The 22081-nt window shown below is 55.8% G+C and overlaps 2 protein-coding genes across 4 annotated transcripts in view; both read left to right on the top strand.

The window, feature by feature from the left end:
* AP2M1 (adaptor related protein complex 2 subunit mu 1) overlaps positions 1-10269 on the top strand; it is a 28399-nt gene extending 18130 nt beyond the window's left edge. For both annotated transcript variants that reach the window (XM_054205471.1, XM_054205473.1), the window contains exons 4-11: positions 1321-1403; positions 5028-5163; positions 5260-5401; positions 7605-7724; positions 8249-8384; positions 9143-9240; positions 9359-9470; positions 9815-10269. In XM_054205471.1, coding sequence (XP_054061446.1) covers positions 1321-1403; positions 5028-5163; positions 5260-5401; positions 7605-7724; positions 8249-8384; positions 9143-9240; positions 9359-9470; positions 9815-9949 — 962 coding nt within the window. In that variant the 3' untranslated portion in view covers positions 9950-10269. The remainder of the gene's footprint in view (positions 1-1320; positions 1404-5027; positions 5164-5259; positions 5402-7604; positions 7725-8248; positions 8385-9142; positions 9241-9358; positions 9471-9814) is intronic.
* Positions 10270-11162: 893 nt separating this feature from the next.
* On the top strand, positions 11163-21706 carry ABCF3 (ATP binding cassette subfamily F member 3). 2 transcript variants are annotated; one of them, XM_054205986.1, is made up of 21 exons: positions 11163-11303; positions 11462-11609; positions 11685-11764; positions 12142-12197; positions 13942-14039; positions 14156-14278; positions 14546-14812; positions 15004-15084; positions 15621-15680; positions 16023-16079; positions 16266-16288; positions 16907-16962; positions 17106-17306; positions 17550-17626; positions 17854-17898; positions 18240-18372; positions 18994-19082; positions 19282-19373; positions 19931-20063; positions 20406-20493; positions 21126-21706. In XM_054205986.1, the coding sequence occupies exons 1-21, from the start codon at positions 11231-11233 to the stop codon at positions 21282-21284; spliced, it is 2139 nt and encodes a 712-aa protein (XP_054061961.1). In that variant the 5' UTR covers positions 11163-11230; the 3' UTR covers positions 21285-21706. The 2 variants fall into 2 exon arrangements, with proteins under 2 accessions (XP_054061961.1, XP_054061962.1); XM_054205987.1 differs by having other exon boundaries at positions 12145-12197.
* The last annotated feature ends 375 nt before the right edge of the window (positions 21707-22081 follow it).

Here is a 22081-nt window from a genome sequence, read left to right on the forward strand (position 1 = left end):
TTGAAGTATTCTTAATATGTGTGAGTTCAAAATTACTTAATCTGCTTTCTAGTGCCACCTGTACTGTAGCTGTAGATGACATCTCAAGCCCATAGCCTTCTGTTGGTTGTGGCTGTGTACTTGTGTAAATGAGGCAGCTGGTACCAAACCCCAGCTTCTGAGTGGATCCTGTGTAGGTGTAGGGCTATCATTATACTGAGGTGGATAATGAGGACTATCATTAGCACCTCTAAGGCCAGCCATCCCAGCTAGTGCCCAGGTGGCTCTAGCAGTGCAGCAGTTGATTGCCATTCTTGGGTTGCCTCTTGGATTGTCTCTTGGGGGCAGTTCTGAGGCAGAAGGAAATCGATAAAACCCAACCTGCTCTGTCCCATCCCTACCTCCCCCAGTGATGCAGCTCCAAATTTCACCATCGAATAATAATACAGCGTCCCTTCAGCTGCTTGTGATATCAGCCTGCCTGTGGAGATTGCCCTTGAGCTGTCCCTGTTTCGCATAACATGAGCACTTTGTATTAGTTCTGCCGCAATTTGTTTTCCAGACAAAGCACTGCGTGTGTGTGTCCTGGGACTCTTAGCCAAGGGTCATAGTGACTGATGGTTTCTCTGTTCCCTCTGGGCAGATGAAGAGACTGCTGTTTCTCTGCTTTGGTCAGTCACTGCTGTCTCCTCATAGGCACGGGGGTAGCAAAACCTGCCAGTGTGGTGTCACTCAGTATTCAAGTTAGTGGTCTTCTCCCCCCTCTAGGTCTCTTCTGGGTTGTTCCCTTCCTCTTTGAGGGGAGTGGGTGTTAAGTGCAGTAGCCGTCTGTAGTTAACATTTGTTTCTCTCCCATACTGATCATCCTGCAGTGCCCCTACTCTGCTGGTTTGTGGTTTTTTTTTAGGTTTTGATTTTTATTACATCTTCATATGAAAATCAAAACCTGAAGAAAGTGCTGTGGAGACATTGTTCTGCTGTTGGATAAACCCTCTTTATTGTCCTTGGGATGTTTTTTGGAAAACCTCCTCATTGTGCCCTGTGCGCATGGCTAGATTAGTTGATATTTAGTCCTGAAGTGCAGTTGTACTTGGAAACCAGCAAATTCATTGGTTGAACGGTTTTCTATCGCCCCTCCTCTCCAAAATATTGCACAGGGAAATAAATTCAGCAAGGCTGTTTCTTTTTCCTTGGTAAGGAATGCTCCAGCAACTTATTCAGAAACTTAACGTGTAAGCAGTGTCTGTACACTAATTGGCGCTCTCATTATAGGAATTGTTAGCGTGGTTGGCATGTTTATACCTTGCAGCTCTGAACTAACCTTCTTTTACCCTTCTGTAGAAATCCTGGACTTTGGCTATCCTCAGAACTCCGAAACAGGGGCCCTGAAGACCTTCATCACTCAGCAAGGCATCAAGAGTCAGGTAACCAGAGGAATTTGGGTACAGCACTGCTCTGCTGGTTAATTTTCTGGAAGCCTGTTTGAGAAAGTACAGTCTTAATTACCAACTAATCATTTGAACTGTGCTGAGTGGAGGTGCCTGGGTAGACTGAGAACAGCCTGACAAGGATGTAGCTCGGTGGCAGCTCCTTCTACGTGTCTGTGCTTGTGTGACCTCATGTTCCCTGGCGCATGGTAAGATGCGTGAGGAAGGGCCCTGAGCTAGGATAATGCCAGTCCCTTGCATGTAAATCATTGCTGGCTTTAGGCTCTGCTCTGTGTCAGCTTCTGACAGAGGATAAACAAATCTACCTGCTGAACCAGAAATAGTTCTTCTGCGTGTGAGTCTTGCTGAGCAGGTCTGTTCTCTACCAGCCTTCAGTGCTTTGAGCTGTCAGGCTTTCATGCCTGCCATGTAATGAAGTATTCTTCATCCTTGTGCATCTTGCTGTGAGGCAGGAAGCTGATGTTATTTGGTTGCTGCAGATCAGCATCAGTACAGTCTGAGTTTTCTCATGCTGGAGATGAGAATCTCTACTGTGCATTTGGCACAGTGTTAACCCTTGCAACAAAGTTTACATGGAGGTAGAAGATAAAGGGCACCTGGGGGGAAAAAAGACACTGCAATTGCACTGTTCTTGGGAATGTGTTTTAAACTAGCCCTAATCCTACTCCAGGCGATGGTCCTCAAAATCAGGCTTCCCATCTCGCCCAGCTCATGCTCAACCTCTGAAACCAAAGGACTGTTATAGTCACTGTTTCTCATGTCCCCAAGGAATATTGCTCGCTCTGTCCATCTGACACAGCTGTGCAACTCATAATGAGGACTTAACCTAAAACTCAGTCCTCTCCCCTGTGTAGCAGGTGAGTCAGGGAAAAAAGCTGGGGGTCAGTTTGTACTGAAGCTGTCTGCAACAGAGGTCTGGGTGAAGCTTCAGCCCTGAGGTACAAACAGAAGGGAAGTGCTAAGCAAGAGCCTGCCTGGTGACCGTTCTTGTTAAGGATAAGCAGAGGTCAGAGTCTCTGGAGACTCTGTTTCAACTCTGTTCATCAGCACTGACTTCCTAAGAACTCTTCTTTAAACTTTTAATCCTCTGGTAGCAAGACTAGCTCCATCTCTCAAGAAGGAGGCGAGAGAGAAGCTGTCTCTGAGCAGTGTATTTCCTGCTAGAAGAGCAAACAGTCTTTTGCAAGAGGGCATGCATGTCTCGGTGGCCACATGTGGGTGCATCCGGCCTCAGTCCCCCATTCCGAGCCCTAGTGTAAATCCCTTCTGCAGTCTGATGTTTTGGGCAGTCAGCACTCACATTAGCTGAGTCAGCTCCTGTTCCTAGGAAAATGCAAAACTAACCACCACCCTCACTTCCTTCCCTAGCTCTTTTTTTTTTTTTTTTTTTGTCTGACAAAATTCTACGCTGTTTTTGTGCAAACCACTGTCACAGCATCTTGCTGCTTTCAACAACAGGCTTATTTCTTCCCTTATAAGCAGTTTTGGACTACAGCTTTTCATAAGTAAGCAGTTATTCTGCTCTGTGTTGGAAGTTTCTGCAGCCCAGTTCAAAACGCAGAAATAATCCTTTCCAGGCACAGTATGGCAGGGGCAACGATTGAAACAGTACTTGCGTATTTCCTTGTCTACTCTGGTGCATCTAGCCTCCAACTCCTTCGCTTACAGCCTGCTTCTGGCAGGTATCTTGGGCCAAAATCTGAGACAGAGTGGTCTGTCATGCATGCTCCCTTATCCCTGCTTAGTCCATGATGGTGCTTTCCTTGGGCTTGTGTCCTGCTGACCTGAAGGAGCAAAATCCACAGCTATGTCAGACTTTCCAAGCTCAACTTTTTGACTTTGTTTTCAAAGATTTGAGGCTTACTGAGCTGCTGCCCTCTGAATGCCCACCTTGTATGGCTGCAGTGGTCTTTCCAGGGCCACTTATATTCCAGATCTTGGAATAAAAGATCTGCTTATTTTTATTTTTTGGAAGTGCTGATGTTGCTGCATTGCTTGCCAAGGGAAGTACCCCTGTGCTCTGGGAACGGGGTTGTGTAGCACACAGATTTTTAGAAGGTACTGGTGTGCAACATGATTTCACTTCTAGTCCCTATCCTTAGGCTAAACGTGCTCTTACAGCTCAAGGTGGAGCTGTGCTCTGTTCTCACTCTTCAGATTCTGTCTGCATCTCTCCAGACTTCGTTAACTAGCTGAAGGTTGTACTTTTCTTCCCTTCCAAGTGCTTTCTGTGAGCGTGAGGTAGTTCACTCTTAGTTACCCCAAACCTTAGACATTCTGTAGTGCTAAAATGCTGCTAGTACCTCTTAAAAGTGAGGAGAGGGCTGCCACCAGCTGCCAGAGCCCAGGAAACCTGCTGATAGGCATCTGCCTTTAACCTAGTTAACATGCTGGCAACTGAGTACAAGAAGTTGGGTGTTCTTGTCCCGTTTTAGCAGACTTACTCATCCTCAGGGAAGGTCCCAGTCCTGAGACATTTCAGACCTGAGGGAACGCTCATGCTGGTGGGCGATCCTAGCATTGGCACTCCCCAGGCATCTGCTCCCAGATCCATCCACTCACTTTCTGTAGCGACCAGTAGAGGTTCATGGCACTGATGCTATTGCAGGAGGTGGAACATCAGCAGGTGATCAGTGTCCCTTTGGAAGCCAGAGAACTGGGTGTTACATCTATATATATTGTAAAACTCTCTGCCTCTTAGATGTTACGATAATGTCTCTGCTTGCTCAGGGGGTCACCATGTCTGTGGCAAGAACATGTGTGAAACCAAGCTACTGCTGCTTTAAAGCTGAGATCATGTACTACCACCCAACCTGTGGGCCTGGTGCAAGGCTGCTGGGGCAGGACCCGTGTCTGTGTTCTGCAGTCATTCTGGTGGAAGAGGTGGAATTAACAAGGATATAACTTTATATAGGACCCAGACTTAAAGTGACTGCAGTCCTGGATGCCTCATAGTCTGGGCATCTGTGCCATGGTAAACGTCCAGGGCTTGGTTTAAGAACAGCGACATGAGTCTGCTCTGTGTAGGAACATTACTGGGAGTGGTATTTGGCCTGTCTGTCACTCCCTCTGCTCTGCATTGTATTTGGGTGATAATAATGGGTCGAGTCTGAAAAGCCGTTTCACTGCTAGGACTGCTGTGTTTTCTGAAGGGAGCTGAAGGTCAAAGCCCCTCATCTTGTTTGTGCTAATTAGCTGCCTAATTAATGATGAGTTGGCTTGCTTTGTTCCTGTCCTGAGGTAGCCTTAAGCCTAACCTGCCTCTTTCTCCCTTCCTCCCTTTTCTTGCTACTGACCTGCTTGCCTGTTAACCCTGTGTGCACCGCGCTTGCTGCTATACATCTACTTCTTGACTTTCTGCGTGTGACTGGACCCCGCCTGTAGCACCAGGTAGGAAACCTCCCAGTGCTTCTTGACATCAGCCTTAGTGGTCTCGGGAGGCTTAGAGCCTGGGCGCTGTTAGGCGTGTGTAACTCCAGTGCCTATGTGTCAAAAGCATTTGTGCGTAATAAATAGCAAGCACTTGCTCTTAGATTTAGAGCAAGCTTTCTTAGACCTCTAGATAAACCGAAAGACTAAGATGTCACTTCTTCCTTTCAGACTAAGGAGGAGCAGTCCCAGATCACCAGCCAGGTGACTGGACAAATTGGATGGAGACGTGAAGGGATCAAATATCGTCGCAATGAACTGTTTCTTGATGTGCTGGAGAGTGTGAATCTCTTGATGTCCCCCCAGGGTAAGTGGGAGGTGGAGAGCTGGCATCTTTCTCCCCTTCGAGGTTTGTGAGTGGGACTTGTATAAGTGTTCTGAACTGGGCTCTTCTCTACACCAGGTCAGGTTTTGAGTGCCCATGTCTCTGGCAGAGTGGTGATGAAGAGTTACCTGAGTGGGATGCCAGAGTGCAAGTTTGGCATGAATGACAAGATTGTCATTGAAAAACAGGGCAAAGGGACTGCGGATGAAACGGGGAAAAGGTAAGAGGCATTGGGGTAAAAAAGCTGCTTGTGACCAGGAACTCCTGTGAAAGGGCAGCACCTACTAGCTTTTCTGATCTGACAGGTAAAGCTAATCTCTTCTTCCCTTCAGATGTTATTGCTAACTTTTCTCTGGGTCGGTCAGCCGTCATGCAAGCTGCTGGCCTGAGGGGCTCAATACGGAGAGCTTCTCTACAGCTCTCCAAGTATTAAGGTTCAAATGTATTGTTAAGTGTGGAGTTCTTGCATCCGGAAACACTTTCCCAAGATATCTTTTTCCAGAACTTGTGTCTCTAGCAGTTCTAGTCATTGCAGAGACTCTTATTTGTAGGATCGGTGGTAGTGCTCCCAGAGAACAATGAGGGAACCCCTCTGACTGTAGCCTGCGCTACCTGGACTGTTCACACAAACTGGAAGAGCTGACAGACCAACACTGGGTAAGCCCCTCCTGCTGACGTACGGGGGGGGCTCTTCCCTTCTGGGAGCCCAGCTGCGCCTCAGTCAGTACCCGCACTGAAGCTGAAAACAGGTCTCATGCCTCTTACAGCCTTCCTGCTTGGGGTGAAGAGGTAAAAGGAAAGGGATGACCACTTTTGTCTCACTAACCATTTGCAACTCAACTGTGTTTCTCTTGGTTGTTTTCTTGTTTTGTTTTGTTTTTTGCTGACCCCCAGCGATTTGGGAAGGTAGATAATCTGCTTCAGCTGTGTGTGCATTCTGCTGTCCCCCCATTGTCTCTTGCTTCATGTGACTTGTGCATGTAACTTGGGTCTCAGACACTTTCCACAATGGTTCCTGTAAATGGAGCTGAGCTGCTATTTGCCTTTTCTCTCAGAACCGAGCCAAGAGCTATCACTTCACTGTCACCTTTAAGCCATTTTTCCTGTACCTGAATTTAGGTAGTAAAATGGATGAGCCTCAGGTGGCTGCCCAGTGGGGATATATCCTAGTGAAAATGTCATCTGTGTAGGCCTCTGAAGAGTCAGTAACGCTGTCCCAAAGCTTCTGTGTTGTTAGTTCCTTGGCCTGTAAATGTGCTATTTTCTTGAGTTACAGAAGCAAGGTGGGCAGGGACTCTCGAAGCTGTGGTTCTCTGGTGAGCAAGAGCCTGGAGATGTCATTCTCCAGAAGCATTTAGTTATGAGGTGACCAAAAGGGACAGCTGCTGCTAGTTGCTTTTTGGCATCTATCATGTGGCAACACCAAACCCCGAGTAATGCTGCCTGAGGCCTGGAGCAGTGCTAGGCAGTAGGGCTTTCCCAGCAGCGTTCCAAACAAACAGGAACTAGTCAGCTAGTGTTGGCTGTTGTCTGGGCGACAGATGAGGAAAGACTGACTCCCGCTTACAAAGCACAAACTACACCCCTGGGTTGTGTAATTCAACAGCCAGTTCGGCCTGAGGTCAGTCCGCTTCCCAGTTGTGCAGGTGATGGTGGTTCCTAGGTTCCTGAACCTGCCCGTAGTGCTTACACTACCTCGGCACACTTGCATGGTTGTCCAGTTGCTCCCAGCAGTTGAGGCAGCCTAGATGTGACAGTTCTATAGTGCTGCACTTTCTCTAAACTGCTGCCTCTTCTGTTGCTGTTGCCTTCGCCTTTTCTTGTCCCTCTCGGTAGCTGAGAGGAGTTCTCGGCTCACTTCAGGACCGGTAGCAGGGAAGGTATTGTCAGAGACTGGGCCTTGGCACAAGCTGCGTGCTGGCAGGTTGGGCTGGTGCACCCAGATGGGGACAGGCTGGTGCACCTTCCGAACAGGGAGACCCCGAACCTGGTGCCTCCTGGCTGTGTGGCAGTGGGATAGCTTTGTGGACAGGAAAGTGTTTTCTTTCCTTTGAAGCGTGCTGCAAGAAGACTTGGCCTAGCAGAGTTGCCCTTGCAGTACTGAGGTGCTGCTGACTGGCAGACCTGAGCATTGTGGTGTTGGCTGTGACAGAAGGGTGCTGCTCTCATCCCTCCCTTCTCTGGGGAGAGGAGGGAGAGAATTCTTTAAACAAGCTTCCTGAAGTATGATCTTTGTGGTGGTGAAACAAGAAAAGTCTGAGCCAAGAGCCTGCTGTCCCTTAAATCTCTCCCTGCCTCCCCGTTTCCTGGACGCCTGTGATGGCAACGCACTCTGTAGAGTAGCTTCTGCCTGGGCAGACTTTGACTGCGCTGAGATTCCAGGGCTGCAGCTTGCACTTGTTTAACTGTCTTGGTTTTTTCAGTGGCAAACAGTCAATCGCCATCGACGACTGCACTTTCCACCAGTGCGTGAGGCTCAGCAAGTTTGATTCTGAGAGGAGCATCAGCTTCATTCCACCAGACGGAGAGTTTGAGCTCATGAGGTAAGGTAGTGGGGGATGAACAGGCCGGTGTTGGCATCTGCTCTGCTGCAGTAATGTTGCTGCTCTCAGACAGATTTGCAGCCCCGAGCACCTAACAAATACGCGCTTGCCGCCTTTCTTTTCAGAGTGGACTCTGCAGGTTGTCCCACAAATCCTTCTGTTGTAGCTGTGGTAGAAGCCCAGCTGCATGTTTTTTTGTCACAACCATAGTGTTGGATGTGGGTTTCCTTACCCTTTAGCTTGCTGTACCTGGGTTTGTAGTGCTTGAAACTGGTGTCCTTGAACAGGGCCATTGGCAGGAACCAGATATGAGACTTGGGACTCAAGAAACCATCACTGCCCTAGGGCAGCACAGATCTTACTGCTGCTTCCTTCTGGGATGGCTCCCTTTCTGGCCATCCCTTTCTGATGTTCCTAAGCTGTTCCCCATATGCAGAGGTTGTCTCTTTAGGAAGGTGATAGAATTTGAGACCATAAAGGAGTTAACTCCTCATCAGAGTTCGTTGTCGCTTGCATCCCGGCAGATACCGAACCACTAAGGATATTATCCTTCCCTTCCGTGTGATCCCTCTGGTGCGGGAGGTGGGTCGGACCAAGCTGGAGGTGAAGGTGGTGATCAAATCAAATTTCAAACCTTCCTTGCTAGCCCAGAAGATAGAGGTAAGAGAACAAAAACCTATGGCCTCTTGTACCTGGGAATAGTGCCTCTATTTTGTCGCCTGCTGTGGAGTCCTCACAGATGAGTTCTCAAGCTTGTACAGGACTAAGAGTGAACTGAATGCCCCGCAGATGTGTGGTGCTGCTGTGCTGTGGAAGGGAACTGCTGTAGAGTAGGGAGGTGGAAGTTGTTTTCAGTTCCACAGCCACCTTGGCAGAGGCCACCCTTCCTGCAGCAGCTTTTCGCTTGATGTCTTGGCCACTGTGAAAAGTTTGTGTTCTTCTGTCTGCACGGCCTGATGTCTGGCAGGCAGCAGGCTGTGAGCTGTGCAAGACAGGCTAAGGGTGGCTTTGCAGCTTAGTCCCCTTCTGGGAAAGGCTTGCTGCTGCAAAGCCAGGCTGTGCAGGCCCTAGTGCAGCCAGACCTCCCTGGACAGCCTGGCATCCTGCCTGAGCTCTTCTGCCCCACGCGAGCCATGTTTCCTGCAGTCTGAACTGGAGAGCTCTGCCCTCTTCCTCAGTGACTCTTGTGGATTCTGAAAGTGTGTTTGAACCTTTACTTCTAAGCAAGAAACTGGAGAGCTGGCCAAGGATGCCTGGTGGTAGCTGTTGTTCTCTGGGCCCTGAGAAGGGAGAGGGAAGGCCGAGGGGTCCAGGACAGCAGCTGTGTTCTCCTGGGAGGAGGCGGTCTTCCCCTGAGACTGCGCGGAGTGCCCAGGCACCAGGCTCCTTGCCCATGCTCACCAGACTCTGCCTTCCAGGTCCGGATCCCAACGCCCCTCAATACCAGTGGAGTGCAAGTCATCTGTATGAAAGGGAAGGCAAAGTACAAGGCCAGTGAGAATGCCATTGTCTGGAAGTAAGTGAGCGTGTCAGGTCTGGGGTGCTGCAGGGGCAGGGAGGGTCTGGTTAGTGCCCCTCTTGTGGAGGGGAGAATAAACTGGGGCGCCTGCTCACTTCTGGGCTTTCTCTGATAGGATAAAACGCATGGCTGGAATGAAGGAATCCCAGATCAGTGCGGAGATCGAGCTGCTGCCCACCAATGACAAGAAGAAGTGGGCTCGGCCCCCGATCTCCATGAACTTTGAGGTGAGTTCTGGTCTGCCTTCCACGGTGCAGCTAACCTTGGCGACGCTTTGTCAGTCCAGTCCCTTCTGCCCTTGGGGAGCTCCACAGGTTTGAGTGCTCCCCATCCCCAGCTGCCGTGTGACTCTGCCTAACACAAGGCCAGCCAGGTGGCAAAGCTAATGGAAGAAAATTGTCCTTAAAGCCATGGGAGTCTGTCACCCCCCATGTAGGGAGTCAGGAAGGGAACAGTGGCTTTTGGTGCCCATTTCTAGATGTGTAGCCAAGGGGTCCTGTGGCTTTCGTGGATGGAGAGCACCTTAAGCCTCTGTTCCAATGCTCTCTGTTGCCTTTCCCTTTCTCAATAGGTCCCGTTTGCACCCTCTGGGCTGAAGGTGCGCTACCTGAAAGTCTTTGAGCCAAAGCTGAACTACAGTGACCATGATGTGATAAAATGGGTGAGGTACATTGGCAGGAGCGGGATCTATGAGACCAGATGCTAGCCCCAGCAGGCTACCGGGCTCCCTCTTCTCCAAGCCATCCTCTGCCTCTCCTCAGTCTTCAACTACATTCAGAGAAAACATCTGCCTGGCCCCTCTACGCAGATTGGAAGACCCTACGGCTCACCTTGGGAGCGGACTCGCCTGCCTGTGCCCAGTTACCACCCGGGCTGCAGATGAAGTTCAGAACCCTGTTGTGCACAGGGGTGGTGTCAGCCTCCCGCTCCCCGTCCCAGGGTGGGCAAGGGCTAGTCTAACTCCCATCCTCTCGTGATCTTTCTAGGGAACGTCCACCATTAAACTCCTCTTCTGTTGGTGTCTCACTACTTGCATCATATCCTAGTATTTTTGAAGTTCTTGTGCATATGTACTCGTAGAATAGACCTAAACATAGACTGGACAAATCTGAGTTGAAGTTACCCTGGCTTCTGTACTAGCTATTGCTGTTGTGGTAGATGTTGCTGACCAGTCTGAGATGCCCGGGGTGGTGAGTGCATCGGCCCCCGCCGGGGGAGATGGTGGGCTCGCCGCATCTCACCACCTTAATACTTCTTGCAAAGTTGTCAGTATAGAGTCCTGCCGCGGGAAGGTTTGTGACCAAAAAGGATGAGGGTTTAGACTCTTGCTGGCGTGTATGTGGGTGGCACAGCATTTAAGGTCCTTGGAGCGCTCGCCCTCGCCTGCTGCTGGCTGCAGCCAGTCTGTCCTTTCCCAGCCAAGCGGAAGCGCAGCCCCGCTGTGTCCTGGGGCGCGCGGGGCAGGCTCAGCCCTGTCGGGGTGCGGCGGGGGCTGTCCTGGGGACCGACATGCACTTGCAGCGAGAGCCCCCCCTCGCCCCACCGCCACCCACCGCTTCTGGGCCGTTGCAATGCTGCCGCCGCCCGCAGCCCCGCTTCTGGTAGTGTGGTCTCCATTTTGTACACCCTGTGATTTGTCCAGCTCTCGATCTAATAAAGTATGTAGAACGGAGACGGCTGCCCGTGCTGCTCTGTGGGGGGCGTGGGGCGGGAGGCGGCGGGGCCCGGGCCGCCCGCGGCTGGCGGGGGCGGGGAGCCGGCGCCGCCGGGGGGAGGAGGGTCCCCGGGGGGTGGGGACGGGACGGCCGGCTCGGCCGCCGCCAGGGCGCAGGCGCGTCCCCGCGCGCTCCCGCACTCCGCTTCCCGGCGGCCCCCGCGTGCATGGCGGCCGCCCGCCTCCTTCCCGGCAGCCCCCGCGCGCGCCGGGCCTTCCGCCCCTGCGCGGGTCCGGGCTGCCGGCGGCGGCCGGGCCGCGCTGCGCCCCGCCATGGCCTCCTGCGCCGACATCCTCCGCAGCGAGTTCCCCGACCTAGACGGCGAGGTCTTCGCTTACGTGACGGGTGAGCGGCGGCGCGACGGGCCTCCCGCCCCGCCGCATGTCGCGACAGTCGTCGGGGGAGGGGGAGCAGGCGGGTGCCCCCTGCCGGCCGCGTCGCGACAGGCGGCCGTCCGTCGCGACAGCGGCGGGGTGTGCATGGCGGTGTCCCTGTGCCTACAGGGATCCTGCACGGCGACGGGGCCGACTTCGAGTCGGTGGACGATCTGGTGGAGGCGGTGGGGGAGCTGCTGCGGGAGGTGTCGCAGGATGCCAAGGACGAGGGCGCTATCAGGGACATCTGCCAGCGCCTCTTCAACACCCTGCAGCTGTAAGGGCCCCCCCGCCCCTCACCCCCGGCCCCCTCACCCCCGGCCCCCCTCACCCTCCTTCTCCTCTCCCGCAGGGACGAGGGCCGGGCCCAGCGCTGCAGCCAGGTGCTGCTGGACGCCCCCATCCAGCTCTCCCAAATCACTGACGGATACGGTGAGTGACTCCCACCGGCGACCCCCAGCCACACGCTGTCCCCCCCCAGCAGCTCCCGTCCTGCTGTCAGGGCACGGGCGGCGAGGATGGGCCCGGGGCGTTGGGCGTGTGCTTGCTGGGCCTCGGGGAGCGGTTCCCTGCGCCCCTGGGCCCCCCCTCGCAGCTGCACCCCGCTTTCTCTTCCCGCTGCTGAGCTGTGGCCAGCAGCACCTGGCTGCCGCAGGGCAAGCAGGGGTGGAAGGAGAGGAGCCACCCTTTGGTCCCCCTGGGAGAGGGGCAGTCCTGCCTGGTCGTGAGCAGCCCTTAAGGCAGCTCTTGGTGGGGTCTCCCTGGAGCACGGGATCATCAGCACAACCCAACCCAACGTCTTCTTGCAGCAGACGCCGGCACGGACCTGCTGCCCGGACTGCTGCTGAAGAGAGGCCAGACCTCGGTGAGTGGGGGCCATCCCCGCGTTCCTAAGCCAGCAGATGTGGTGGGAGCAACTAACGCGTGGGGCTGCAGGTGTCCTACCCTGCTCCGGTCACCTCGCCCCCGGAGGGCAGCCGGGACGGGCGGTCGTCATGGGTAGGGACGGAGCAGTGGGGATGCTGCTCCTCCTCGTCAGGTTCACTGTAATTTAGGAAACTCGACCTTGCTGTGGTGAAGAGGCTCAACAAGAGTTAACGGCTTATTAATTTGATGAGTTCTATTTTGCTATAACTTTTTAATGAGCTTCAAAGTGTGGATGATGCAGTGGTGGTGCTCAGAGTGCAGCTTCTCTGACTTTCACGAGGACCTTTGGCCTCTACAGCAAGGCCAATTGAGGAATAGCCTCTACAGCTAATTGAGGATGACGTCTCGCCATATGCAATGAGAGAGAAAATCCTGGGTAATGGTTAGATGTTGGATGTTACAGGTGTGGAGTTAGCACGGAGCAGCTGTTTTCCAGCGAGCTGCTGTGGGGAGGTTTTAAGCCCAGCTTCAAAAATGGCTGTGGGTTGTCCTGGTTTGAGAAATAAGATCAGGAGTGGAGAGGTCTGGAAGCAGTTACGGTCTGATCTGGAGGAAGTCAGAACATCTTTGCCGATGACAGGCATAGCTGCCCAGGAGGGACCTGGCCTGCCCTCTGCGTTGGACCTGTCAAAGTCTGAGTATGGGGAGAAGCGGTTGTGCATCTGCAGAGCAAGGACGGCGGTTGCTGTACTGGGTGGGCAGTCTCTCTACCAGGCTGGTGTCTTGTAGAGCTCTCCCTTCCTGGGGTAATGAGTGGAGGACGAGAACCCCTCGCCAGGAAGCTGAGACCTAACGTGGTCCCCATGTGTCTGAAAGGGAGTCTTAAGCGAAAGCTGGCAGCTGTTGCTGGTTTTGGCGCTGGAGTTGTTGCTGCTGGGTTTGCTCTCTGGCTCCCATGTCTGCAACTCAAAAAGGATCTTCAGAAAAATTGGAGACGATTCAGAGGAGGCCTCGGGAGGCCTCTCAAGTTCTGGAGGACATGTCTTATGGGGAGATTGAGGGAGCTCGGTATAGTTTACAGAGTGACTCAGTCCGTCTGTAGGTACAGGGTCACAGCTCCAGTAACAAGACGCTCTTCAGTCTAGCATGCAGGGCTGTAACGTGCTCCGGTGGCTGTAGAGTTGCCTAGAAATACCTAGGAGTGTTCTTGGTCAGCCACAAATATTTGACTTGACACAGGAATAAGCTGGAGTGGGCTGAGAGCCTGGCCAAGACCAGAGGCCAGATTAAAACGCTTGGCTCCTTCTTGCCCTCAGGTTTAATTAAATGCTTTTTGTCTCTGTCTTGATTGATCCACTGCGTAAGCCGAGTTTGTTCCAAACTGGCTAAAGTTTAACGTGCCTGGTGGTCCAGAACAAGGGTGGGCGTAGGGTCTAGCGGAGGAGGCATTGGGGTAGCAGGTTGCTGCTGTTGAAGCGACTGGGCTGACCCAGGTCCCTGGAACTAGAGAAAGTGGCCGTACGTTAGGGTCAGCCAAACCCTCTGCCTTGCTGAGGCAGAACCGTTGTGCGTGAGCAGTTGATTTAGGACTTCATTCCTGAATTGATTTCCTGGCCTGATTAGCTTCTTCAAAACGCACTTGAATCTGTCCCAGTTCCCATGTCCTGCCTCCTGGAGTTGGGTTTCTGGTGCTTTTGCTGAAGTTGCTTTCTCTTCTTTAAACTCTCTGCTTTGTGCCCCAGATGGTGAATGCCAAGAAACTGGAGAAGGCAGAAGCCAGGCTGAAAGCCAAGCAGGACAAGAGGATGGAGCGGGATTCCCTGAAGACATCTGGCCCTCTGTGAGTACGGAGGGCGCCTCAGGTATCCCCGTCGCGCTCTGCTGAGCGTGGCTGGGATCTGGCTGTACCAGAGCTTTATGGTTGAGCCCCCTTCTCCGTCTTCTGCCTGCCCGCAGGGTCCTTGAGGAGGCGTCTGCCAGCCAAGCTGCCAGCAAGAAGGAGACTCGCATGGAGTCATCAGGCAAGAACAAGTCGTATGATGTGCGCGTCGAGAACTTCGATGTGTCCTTCGGTGAGCGGTGAGTGCGGGTGGGGAGGTGGGACAGATCTTGGCTGGGCTTTGGGCTGTGGGTCACTGAGACTCGTCTGGAGAGTGGTGGGAAGTGACAGAGGACGTGGGAAGGGTGAGGAAGCAAGGTGGGCACCTGACCCCGTTGGCTTTGGGCTGGAGAAGTCTGTGATGGTTGTGTGGCCCCAGCACAGCCTGAAATATGGTTGGGGCAGGCGGCTGCCAGTTATTTCCCTCTCCGTGGGGCAGCCCTGACCCGCCTGTTCCCTTGCTTCAGTGTCCTACTGGCGGGAGCAGACCTGAACCTGGCGTTTGGACGACGCTATGGGCTGGTGGGCAGGAACGGGCTGGGGAAGACTACGCTGCTGAAGATGATCGCCAGCCGGAGCCTGCGCATCCCCTCGCACATCAGCATCCTCCATGTGGAACAGGAGGTGGCAGGGGACGAGACGCCAGCGCTGCAGAGTGTGCTGGAGTGTGATACCACTCGCGAGAGCCTGCTGCGGGAGGAGAGGGATCTGACGGATAAGATTAATGCCGGCAGGTGAGATGTTGCTGGTGGGTTTCCAGCCCTTTTGTGGCTTCTGGACCACGAGGTCTCATTCTGAGGTCTCTCCCTTTAAATGGAGGGCTCCAGCAGGGCTGGGCTACCTCTTGCTTGGGGAGATCGGCCTCCACCAGCATCCAAACCCTAACCCTCGTCAGTCCCACATGCTCCTCTTTGTCCCACCCCAGGGGAGAAGGGACAGAAGGTGCCAGGCTGTCAGAGATCTACGCGAAGCTGGAGGAGATTGAGGCAGACAAGGCCCCAGCAAGGTGAGACAGCCCTGCGGACACCGCTGTTTGTTGCCGTGGGCAGCGGTATGGGGCATGGAAGGGTGATGCCGTGGCCCTGGGATCCAGCCTGCGAGGACAGGGCGCTCTCCCTTCTGCTCCTTGTCTCTTCTTCTGTCACAGCTCTGCTGGGCTAGGAGTAGTCGAGCTTCCCCCTGAAGCTGGAGGGAATTTTTTGGCCCCAAGTGACTTGCATTGTTGCTGCTGCTCCTCTCAGACCTCCTCAGGTTCCTGGTGGTCTGGGGAATTTTTCTGGGATGTTGGTGGTAGTGACTCTCTTCCTGGCCAAAGAGCTGAAAGCTTCTTGCGAATCTAGGACTTCACGTGGATGCTGTGCTCTCTTGGGCTGCATTTCCCAGCCAAGTGCTGCTCTTGGGCCTGCAGGGAAGTTTTCCTGTGCCAGAATGGCCTTAAACCGCGCAGCAGGGTCCCCGGGGTGACTGTGGGTCCAGGGCCTCAGACTGTGCTGTGCGTCTGGATGCTGTAGCTGGGTTCCAGTTCCCTCTCTTTTTCCCCAGGGCATCCGTCATTCTCGCTGGGCTGGGCTTTAATGCAAAGATGCAACAACAGACAACCAAGTAAGTCTCCAGGTTCTGGGTATCGAGACAGAAACGGGTCTGGGGAGACGCCGCTGCTGGTGAGCCCCCAGGCACCGCTGTGGCTGTGAGGGAGGGGAGCCCTGGGGAAGGGTGAAGGTCTGTTCCTGCCCTCCCAATGCGGTCTCCTGCCCCGAGGGAGCCAAGCCACCGGCCTGCTGGACCATGGTTCTCGTGCTGTGCCCGAGGTCTCTGCGGGGACACACAGTTTCAGGGTGACAGCAGAGCTGAAAGGGCAGCGGGGGAGCAGGGAGCCTGGCAGGTGAACACAGAGTCGTTCTGTGTTAAGCAGTAACCCCTCTCTGCAACCTCTTCTCTCCTCAGAGAGTTTTCCGGAGGCTGGAGAATGAGGCTGGCCTTAGCCAGAGCCCTGTTTGCCAGGTTGGTGTCCAGGCCTTCATGCCATGGGGTCTGTGCTGCGAGGTGCAGGGGTGCTGCCCGGGGCTCCTCTTGGCTCTGGGGGTGCGGAGCGTTGGGGGCATCACAGCTCCGTGTGTGCGGTGAAACGCACTCTGCACTGACCCTGTGCTCTTTTTGCTTCTGATACCCGTGTCTGGTTTTTCCTAGGCCAGATCTCCTTCTGCTGGATGGTAAGTCGATACCATGAGTCCCCTCCGACTCCACGGCCAGGCCTGCCTGTGCCCTTGCTGGGGTTGGGAACACGCTGTGGCCTTTAGCTGCCCGCCCAAAATAGCCCTGCGTGACAGGGCAGTGCTGGCAGGGCTGTGGGCGCTGCGGGGAAGCGCTGGGGGGGCCGCCTGCACGGCACTCAGCAGAGCTCTGCCCCATGCCCCAGCTGGGGGCTCTGCCTGTCGCCGCGCCCCGAGCAGTCCCTCTCCCGGCCCTGCCGTGGGCCCTGGCTGCCGGCCCATCCCGGGGGTCCCTTCACCGCAGGGGGTGACCCCGGCACTGGGCTGGCTCCGTGGGGGGTGCCCACCCTGGCTGGAGGGTTTGTGTGAGGCGCTGCCGCTGGGCACCAGTGCCCAGGTACCAGTATGGGGTTGGGGGAGCGTCCCCGTCCGAGCCTCGGCCCCCAGACCCCCCTGCCTCAGCGCACCCCACGGGCGTGAGTCCCCTCGGCTGTGGAGTCAGGTCCCCCACAGGGTCTCTTCCTCCATGATGCTGATCTCTAGCCTTTCCTGTGTAAAAAAGCATAATCCAGCCGTCCCCATCCCTCCTGACCTCCCTGCCTCTTTCCCTTCCCGCAGAGCCAACGAACATGCTGGACGTGAGGGCCATTTTGTGGCTGGAGACCTACCTGCAGGTAGGGGGTGGCCAGGAAGCCCCGGGACAGAGCGAGGGACGGAGATGTCCTCCAGGCTGGTGTCTCGCCTTGCTGGGTGGTGGGAACAAGCCCTGCGCTCTGGCTTGACGATGCTCAGGCCTCCCTCTTGCTGTCTCCTCCAGACCTGGCAGTCGACCATCCTCGTGGTGTCCCACGACAGGAACTTCCTGAACGCGGTGGCCACAGACATCATCCACCTGCACTCTCAGCGGCTGGACACGTACCGCGGGGACTTTGAGAACTTCATGAAGATCAAGGAGGAACGGCTGAAGAACCAGCAGCGAGAGTACGAAGCCCAGCAGCAGTACCGCGAGCACATCCAGGTACTAGAAGAAGCCAGTAGTGCTGCGACACTCTTCTCCCAGCCTTGTCCCACTCTCCATGCTTCTAGTGAACCCTCCAAGCCTCCCTGCTTCCAGTAATCTCTGCTCTTGGAGTTTTTTCTGCTGTTTGGCCTTTCAGTGACCCATGGACGTGTCTCTGTTGTTGCAGGAGGCTTGGCAGCAGAGCGGGGTGGCTGGGGCTGAAGAGGACCTGCAGCGTGCTGATGCTTTTCTCTCTTGTAGGTTTTCATCGACCGCTTTCGCTACAATGCCAACCGGGCATCCCAAGTGCAGAGCAAGCTCAAGCTGCTGGAGAAGCTGTGAGTGCCTGTCCTGCTCCTCTCTGGAGGCGGGGAGGGGACAGTGAACGGGGGTTCTGAAGGTGCCTGGGTGGTACTGGGATGGTTTGGGCTTTGGGTGCTCTGTCTCTGGTCCAGAGGCTTTGGCCAGGATGAGGCATTGGAGAACTGAAGACTGTCTGGGTTTCTGGTGTGGGAACAGACCCCCAGTGCAAGGCATCTCGGTTACCCATCTCCTCTTCTTGCAGGCCAGAGCTGAAACCTGTGGACAAGGAGTCTGAGGTGGTCATGAAGTAAGTGTCCCCTGAGCCCTTGCTTGGAGGGTGCCTGGCTCCGTTTCTGATGTGAGCTCCTCCTGGGTCCCGTCCCGGCTGGAACAACCACCCCTTCCCGTGGGCCAGCCTTACTCTGACAGGGAGCCCAGACAGGCCCCCACGTTTGTGTTGGGTTCCCTCCTGGGGCCAAGGCTGCCAAGACTGATCTGTCCCCTCTTCTTGTGACCATCCTTCCCAGAGGCCCTGCATGGCAGGGAGCCCTCCTTCCCACCTGGGGGTTGCAGCGGTTGTCCCGGTGGGGGTCGGGAACAGGGTGTCTGAAGTTCCTGGACGTCTCTCACCTCTTCCTGCCTTCCCAGGTTCCCTGATGGTTTTGAGAAGTTCTCCCCCCCGATCCTGCAGCTAGACGAAGTAGACTTCTGTTATGACCCAAGTCACTACATCTTTCGTTCCCTCTCCGTCTCTGCTGACCTGGAGTCCCGCATCTGTGTGGTATGTGGAGTTGCAGAATAACGGTGGCTACAAGGGACCTTGGGAGGGCCCTGCTGGAATCAGGGCCAGCTTTGATGTTAGGTCAGGTTGCTCAGGTCCTCCTTGTCCAGTTGAATTTTGGATGTTTCCAGGGAGGAATGTTTCTCCCATTCCTCTTGGTCCCATTGCAGCATTTGATCATCCTCATTACGAGGAACATTTTTCCTAATACCGATTAGAATTTGTGACTTCTGCCTGTTGCCCTTCACCCTTTCACTGGGCACCTCTGAGAAGAGAGTGGGTCCATCTTTTCTGTAACTGTTAATTAGCTGACGACAGCGGCATGTGGTGGGGGCTCCTGCCATGCTGGATGGGACAGCAGAGAGATGTTATTTGCTTGCGAATGAGGCTGGGGCCAAGTAATCCTTAGGCTGGAGGGCTGGGGAGGGGACATCCTCTAGCACTGCTGTCTGTGCAGCTCCTCACGGATAGAAACGCAGCTGGAGCCGCTGGTTGGACTTTCGTTCTGGCCGCCTCCGCTGTGTGATTCTCCAAGCGAGCCAAAATTCCCTGATTGCTGCCCCACTCTCCAAAGTACCTTCATGGGTTTCACGTTCTCCAATGCTGCTGCTGCTTCTCTAGGTTGGGGAAAACGGAGCTGGCAAGTCGACCATGCTAAAGATCTTAATGGGGGAGCTGGCACCAGTCAGAGGGATCAGACACGCTCACAGGTACCTGGTAGGAAGGGCTGGGGGACTGGGAGGAATGGTGCAGCTGGAGGGCTTCTGGGCTGTGCTCTGGAGTGGTGGCTGCCCAGGTGACAGGGATATGGGGGTGGGTCCTGCACAGCCACGCATATGCCCCCCTTCCTGCAAGCGTCGTGGTCGCGGGGCCTGGTACCAGCTCCCCGTTGCTCTTCTCATTCTGCAGAAACCTAAAGATCGGTTATTTCAGCCAGCACCATGTGGATCAGCTGGACTTGAACATCAGTGCTGTCGAGTTGCTGGCAAGGAAGTTCCCAGGTGAGTTTTGGAGATCCCAGGAGATGTGGGACATGGAGGTCTCCTTTGCCATGCACAGAGCACCGTTGATTTGTTCTGTGGCCCTGGGCAGAGGTTTGTCACCTCGGTCCTTAAGGGACACCGCCTGCTCTGGGTTGAATCTCCACCTCCAGCACCGGTTCAGCACACCAGCCGTGAGGAGCCGTGCTGGTTGTGCAGGGGTGGTCGGCGGGCTGGTGCCCCACCGTGGCCGGGTTTTGGAGGCAGATGACCCACTTTCCTGCCAGGCACAGAACGAGCACTGGCTCCCCCTTTCCCAGCTTCCAAAACCTCCTGCTCCCTTCTCCATTTAACAGGTGGTGACAGGGAATTGGGGGCAGCCTGGGGTCCGTCACCAGCCCTGCAGCCCCTGTTCCGATTGCGTCAGTCAGGTTTTCCCACAAACCCCCTGCTTGGGAGGGAATTGCCTGGAAGCGGCTGCTGGGTTCCTCCCCGCCGCGCTGGCCTGGGGGGCTGAGGCACCGGGGTCCTGCGTCACCCTGGATGTGCCATGGCTATGTTGTGACACGCTCCTGCAGGGAAGACGGAAGAGGAGTACCGGCATCATCTGGGGAGCTATGGTGTCTCGGGGGAGCTGGCTGTGCGTCCCGTGGCCAGCCTGTCTGGAGGTCAGAAGAGCCGCGTGGCCTTCGCCCAGATGACTATGTCCTGGTAATTTTCTCCCAGATGTTGTTAACTTTTGCACACCTCCATCCCCGGATCCTGCTTCACCAGGAGGATGTGGGCATCCAGGGACTCTCCGTTGCCCCACGGAAAGCTTGTCCTGGGGCCTTTTTTGGGGAGGAAGGTTGCCACCCTGGTGGGACGATGTGGAAGGTGGCTTTCTCCTGCCGCGTTGGGCTCACAGGGAAAAGAGGTGTCCCTGGAGCTGGGCAATGCCAATCTCGGGACAAATGTGGGTGGCTGTGGCGTTTCACGGCTAAGGCAGCAGCCTGGTGGGGGTCCCAGCGCAGGCCTGCTCCAGTGCACGCTCAGAGCCGTCTTCTCTTCCAGTCCAAACTTCTACATCCTGGATGAGCCGACAAATCACCTGGACATGGAGACCATCGAGGCGCTGGCAAAGGCACTGAACAAGTTCCGGGTAAGGCTCCCTGGGTGGGATCTCCTCTCGTGCGGATGCTCCCCTCCAGCATGGGTTCCTCACTCTGTCAGCCGGGGGCGACAGTCCAAGGCCAGGGATGGCTTCCAGCCCAAGACACGTGTTGGGAAGAGCCAGTCGCATTTCTGCCTTAGCCACCCGTCCCGGTGGTTTGTTTCACTTGCTGGCTTTGGCTGAGGGTGGCCGAGAGAGGCAAGAGCAGACCAGAGAGCACCTTGTCCCCCATCCTGGCCAGTCACCTGCACCCTGTGGCTTCTCCTGTGCTGCGTGCAGTGCCTCAGGGCCACTTGCCTCTTAGGCACAACTTACAGCTGGTCTCCAAAGACACAGCCTCTGGGTACCACTGCAATCAGTCTTGTTCTTACTCTTTTATCATTGCCTGGGTTGGGGCAGTTTTACTGTGAAACAAAAGCTTGATTGAGGTTGCCTGGGGCCTTGTCCAGCCGCCTTTTCACTGTCGCTGACTCTGCCTGGAATCTCCGTCCCTGCGCTTGTCGGGGACCTGGAGAGCCAGTAGCGATCCCGGCACTTGCCCCTCCTGTGCTGCAGATGCCGCCTGCGCTGTGCCCAGGGCTGTGCCCCGCTGAGTCCCCTTTTCCCGCTCCTGTCGGCAGGGTGGTCTGATTTTGGTGTCCCACGATGAGCGCTTCATCCGCCTGGTGTGCCAGGAGCTGTGGGTGTGCGAGGACGGCACCGTCACCCGCATCGAGGGCGGCTTCGACCAGTACAGGGACATCCTGCGGGAGCAGTTCCGCAAGGAGGGGTTCCTATGAGGGGGGAGACGGACCGCGCCGGGGCCGGGAGCTCGCCCGCCTCGGCTCCATCCAACGTGCCTGGCAGAGCGACGAGGACGCTGCCACCCGCATGGACCCTCAGCGTGCCATCGAACTGCCCCCCGAACGGCTCTCCCCCCCGGCCGGGCGCGGGGACCACGAGGCAGCGGGAGCCCGGCACCGGGCGGACTGGGAAGGCTGTGCCCAGCACTGGGCAGACTGGGAGGGCTGTGCCTGGGGCTGCTGCTCTGCGAGAGGAGGGGAGGGGGTGTCACGACCTGACCCCCCCCCGGGTCTAACTCCGTGCTCTGGAGGGCGGGAGAGGAGCTGTTCTCCATGTTTCTTCGCTTCCCCCTCTGCCTTTTTCTTTCTTTTTGGTTCTTTTTGTGTTTAACTGGCCGAACACGTCGGGCTCCATCACATGCCACCGTCCCGAGGCCTTTGCTGCTAAACGCGTCCCCTGCCCCTTCCCCGGCCCCTGGGCGGGGGGGGCGCTCCGTGGCCCGTGCTCCCCCCGGGGCCAGTGTCTGTCGTGCCCGGCTGCGCCTGGGACGCCCGCTGCCCCCCGCCCCGCCGCCCGCCTTCCCCTCCTGGGGGGCTGCTGGTTCCCCCCCCCCAGCCTGCCGCGGGGCGAATAAACCCCGGACGCAGCAATGGGTGCAGCGCTCGCCTTTCCTGGGGGGGGCTGCGGGGGTTGAACGGGGGGGGTGGCGGGGGGACGCGCCGTGCTTTTATTCTGTCTCACCGGATTAAATGTCTCCCCCGGGGTGCGGGGGGAGGCTGGCGCCGGGGCGGGT

Source organism: Rissa tridactyla, chromosome 6 (genome assembly GCF_028500815.1).
Source record: "Rissa tridactyla isolate bRisTri1 chromosome 6, bRisTri1.patW.cur.20221130, whole genome shotgun sequence".
NCBI lineage: Eukaryota > Metazoa > Chordata > Aves > Charadriiformes > Laridae > Rissa > Rissa tridactyla.

Excerpts from the sequence above, each read along its gene's own strand:
- ABCF3 (XM_054205986.1), top strand. The coding sequence starts at position 11,231 with ATGGCCTCCTGCGCCGACATCCTCCGCAGCGAGTTCCCCGACCTAGAC. Across the intron at positions 15,085-15,620 it reads GCAGACAAGGCCCCAGCAAG|GGCATCCGTCATTCTCGCTG; the intron begins GTGAGACAGCCC and ends CTTTTTCCCCAG. Across the intron at positions 17,627-17,853 it reads CTCAAGCTGCTGGAGAAGCT|GCCAGAGCTGAAACCTGTGG; the intron begins GTGAGTGCCTGT and ends CTCTTCTTGCAG.